This window comes from Coregonus lavaretus (genome assembly GCF_964263955.1).
Source record: "Coregonus lavaretus genome assembly, chromosome: 5".
Lineage (NCBI taxonomy): Eukaryota > Metazoa > Chordata > Actinopteri > Salmoniformes > Salmonidae > Coregonus > Coregonus lavaretus.
The window spans coordinates 5,077,264-5,081,634 of NC_139992.1; the positions used below are offsets into that span (position 1 = coordinate 5,077,264).

General features: G+C 44.5%; 1 protein-coding gene across 1 annotated transcript in view; it reads right to left on the bottom strand.

The window, feature by feature from the left end:
• Window positions 1-823: 823 nt before the first annotated feature.
• The window catches only part of LOC311130075 (FERM, ARHGEF and pleckstrin domain-containing protein 1-like), a 122,754-nt gene continuing 119,206 nt past the window's right edge, over window positions 824-4,371 (bottom strand). The window contains exons 25-27 of the mRNA XM_084162729.1: window positions 2,223-2,330; window positions 1,195-1,346; window positions 824-1,106 (exon numbers count right to left, since the gene is read on the bottom strand). Coding sequence (XP_084018855.1) covers window positions 1,025-1,106; window positions 1,195-1,346; window positions 2,223-2,330 — 342 coding nt within the window. The 3' untranslated portion in view covers window positions 824-1,024. The remainder of the gene's footprint in view (window positions 1,107-1,194; window positions 1,347-2,222; window positions 2,331-4,371) is intronic.

A 4,371-nucleotide genomic window follows, 5' to 3' on the forward strand; every position in this document is an offset into this window, starting at 1 on the left:
TATTTTTGTCTCATCAGACCACATGACCTTCTCCCATTCCTCCTCTGGATCATCCAGATGGTCATTGGCAAACTTCAGATGGGCCTGGACATGCGCTGGCTTGAGCAGGGGGACCTTGCGTGCGCTGCAGGATTTAAATCCATGACGGCGTAGTGTGTTACTAATGGTTTTCTTTGAGACTGTGGTCCCAGCTCTCTTCAGGTCATTGACCAGGTCCTGCCGTGTAGTTCTGGGCTGATCCCTCACCTTCCTCATGATCATTGATGCCCCACGAGGTGAGATCTTGCATGGAGCCCTAGACCGAGGATGATTGACCGTCATCTTGAACATCTTCCATTTTCTAATAATTGCGCCAACAGTTGTTGCCTTCTCACCAAGCTGCTTGCCTATTATCCAGTAGCCCATCCCAGCCTTGTGCAGGTCTACAATTTTAACCCTGATGTCCTTACACAGCTCTCTGGTCTTGGCCATTGTGGAGAGGTTGGAGTCTGTTTGATTGAGTGTGTGGACAGGTGTCTTTTATACAGGTAACGAGTTCAAACAGGTGCAGTTAATACAGGTAATGAGTGGAGAACAGGAGGGCTTCTTAAAGAAAAACTAACAGGTCTGTGAGAGCCGGAATTCTTACTGGTTGGTAGGTGATCAAATACTTATGTCATGCAACAAAATGCAAATGAATTACTTAAAAATCATACAATGTGATTTTCTGGATTTTTGTTTTAGATTCCGTCTCTCACAGTTGAAGTGTACCTATGATAAAAATTACAGACCTCTACATGCTTTGTAAGTAGGAAAACCTGCAAAATCGGCAGTGTATCAAATACTTGTTCTCCCCACTGTATGTCCTAAATATGCGGAGAAAAGGAAATCAACAGATTCCAGAGAAGTGAAGAGAGTGTGTGGCGCCAGCTTGCTGCTTGAGGGCGTCGTAGTGTGAAGAGAGGACGGATGTGGCCAGACCTATGGGAGGTTGTGGTGAGGAGAAGAGGCACGGAGACAGGGAGAGAACCCCCTTCTCTTTGGATCAGTACGGATGGGACTCTTTCCGGCTCAGAATGCAGGTGCGGCTGGCAGAGACCGTGGCACTGCGAATGACCTCCATCCACCTGTACGAAGAGAAAGAGGCTTTTACATCCAGTAGACAAATATACTATCCACTGTACACAATACCAAATATACAGAAGTGTACTGTACCTCTCAAAGTTGTACACGCTCTCAGATCGGAAGTAGTAGACGTGGGATTTGAAATGCAGTTTGAAGACGTAGTCTTTGTGGATGTTTTCAGACTCAGTGGGGATGGTGACAGAGTAGCCCAACAGGGGGAGACTGGCCAGAGGATAGTCATCCTGGACGGATGGGAAAGAACCAAACAGTCAAGCATTCTGAATTTCATGGAGCTACTCACTTTCACTACGAATACACTTGATATCACTTTTGTACTTTGATGATGTACAGTATTTAAAAAAATCAGGCAAAATGCCCAGTGGCTACAGGTCATAGAACATGTGACAAAACAACACCGGTTCGTTCAGGTGGTGATTCTAATGGATTCGGGGGAGTTGTGCCTAAAGCGAGAGCAGATCATCTGGCATGGGAATGTGCATAACTCCCTTACATGGAACACGGATCTGAAATTCCACAGAGAGATAAACACTACTTGCTGAAGATCATGGATCATGAGCAGGAGGAAGGGAGGGGGTCTGCCCCAGCACACACGGCTGTACTTCTGGCCTTCACAGACTACATGGAAGGAGGGGGGGGGGGGGGGGGGTCTCCATTCCTGTAGTTCTGGTCCTGGTTCTGTATCAAGCGTCTCAGAGTAGGAGTTCTGATCTAGGATCAGTTTAACCTTCATTTAGATCATAACGAATAAGATTACATGGACAGGGGGGACCTGATCCTAGATGTCATTCAACGCAGACCCCTGGTCTAGACAGATAGACAAACATGGCGGCAGGTAGCTTGGGCGGCAGGTATGGGCGGCAGGTAGCTTAGTGGTTAAGAGCGTTGTGCCAGTAACCGAAAGGTCGCTGGTTCTAATCCCCGAGCCGACTAGGTGAAAAATCTGTCGATGTGCCCTTGAGCAAGGCACTTAACCCTAATTGCTCCTGTAAGTCGCTCTGGATAAGAGCGTCTGCTAAATGACCAATTATTATTATTATTATTATTATTATTATTATTATAATTATTATGGCCACGAGGAGACCTGAGATTGTGCTCACCTGGTGGGTTTTGTAGAAGAAGAGGCTGAAGTTGGTGAAAACCACCCAGAGTTTCTGCCAACCGTTGCTGTTCTTGAACTTCCTCAGCAGGTTTCCTGACAGCTGATTCTACAGTAGAACAACGATTTACAAATCGGTGAACTTCATTTGTGTAAAATATAAATCATATAAATATATCATATAAAAAAAGGACATATGACAAAAACAAAAACAAGTAGAGGCAATTCCAACCAACATTTATATTAATGTATAAGGAATACTTCATGCATATGTGCTGCACTGTCAGCTCTGTAAATAAACCCACTGTGATTAAGCCTGGGGCCTCTGTTCACTCCTAACATTGGTTTATCTGAGGTAAGTACAGCTATAAACAGACAGCCTCCAGCCACAGTTTAAAGTCACTGAAATAACAGTGAGGTCACAGTGAACAACTGCCATCTAGTGGTGATAAAAAGCATTTACTGTAAACTGAACCATTTATACTGAACAAAAATTTAAACAAACATGTGAAGTGTTGGTCCCATGCTTCATGAGCCGAAATAAAAGATCCCAGAAATTTCCCATACACACAAAAAGCTAATTTCTCTCAAATTTTGTGAGCAAATTTGTTTACATCCCTGTTAGTGAGCATTTCTTCTTTGCCAAGATAATCCCATCCACCTGACTGACAGGTGTGGCATATCAAGAAGCTGATTAAACAGCATGATCATTACACAGGTGCACCTTGTAGCTGAAGAATATTTCTGTCTGTAATAAAGCCCTTTTGTGGGGGAAAAAGTCATTCTGATTGGCTGGGCCTGGCTCCCCAGTGGGCGGGTTTATGCCATCCTAGGCCCAGCCATGGCTGCTCCCCTGCTTAGTCATGTGAAATCCATAGATTAGAATTGTAACTGAGTAAAATTGTTGAATGTTGCGTTTATATTTTTGTTCAGTGTGTGTATATATAATATGCCATTTAGCAGATGCTTTTATGCGAAGCGACTTACAGTCACGCGTGCATACATCTTTACTTGTGGGTGGCCCCGAACCCACAATACCTGGCATTGCAAACGCCACGCTCTACCAACTGACTCATACAGGACCACCATTGTAGGCTACCACTAATTTCTCTTAGTTCATTTGTAGGTCTTTACAGATGAAAAGTTTTACACAAAAGCATTACACCTTTTCACCAACGACCTCAAAAGAAGATATAAAGGTGCTAGTACGTAAGGACAGTAATTCTACAACGCGATGGGGAGGCCTCTCCTCTCTCCCTGGATCCTTTACCTCTAGGCTCCTGCAGGAATCACTAAAGGAGAGGCTGTGAACTCGATACCAGCAAAATAAGAGACAGAGGCACTGGTCCCTGGCCACTGCAGGGCCACAAGGGCCTCGAGAGGGAGGCCTCTGAGTCACTGACTGGACTAGTCTCCTCTAGCACAGAGGACAGACAGACGGACACACAGAAGAGAGACAGAGGGAAAAGAGAGAGGGAGGGAGGGAGGGACAGAGACACAGACTGAGTACACACACATGCACCGCTAAGGCTAAACATGGAGGCTAACGGTGAGTCACGGCACGGCTGCGAAGGAGAGAAAAAAAGGAGCACAGCCACAGTAGAGATAAGAAAAGGAAAACACACTGGAAAGACTTAGCAACAGTGGGCAGATTTGAGAACAGTGTCCTTGCAGTTCACCCACCTCCTGCTAATGTCTGCTCTGCTCTCAGCTCAGTGTACAACATAACAGAGAAAACAAAACAGCTTGTAAAAGCTGCTTCAGCTGCAATGAGACGTGGCTGTTTAAGACTTAAATAACTCTATGACAAACGACAGCACTACTTTCCCTTCCTGGTGAGATCCAAAGGGGCATACGTAGCAGTTGACAGACGTGAGAGTACCAACAGATTGTAGACAAATCACTGAGGTAATATAATGACAAATCACTGAGGTAATACAATGACAAATCACTGAGGTAATACAAGGACAAATCACTGAGGTAATACAATGACAAATCACTGAGGTAATATAATGACAAATCACTGAGGTAATACAATGACAAATCACTGAGGTAATACAAGGACAAATCACTGAGGTAATATAACGACAAATCACTGAGGTAATATAATGACAAATCACTGAGGTAATATAATGACAAATCACTGAGGT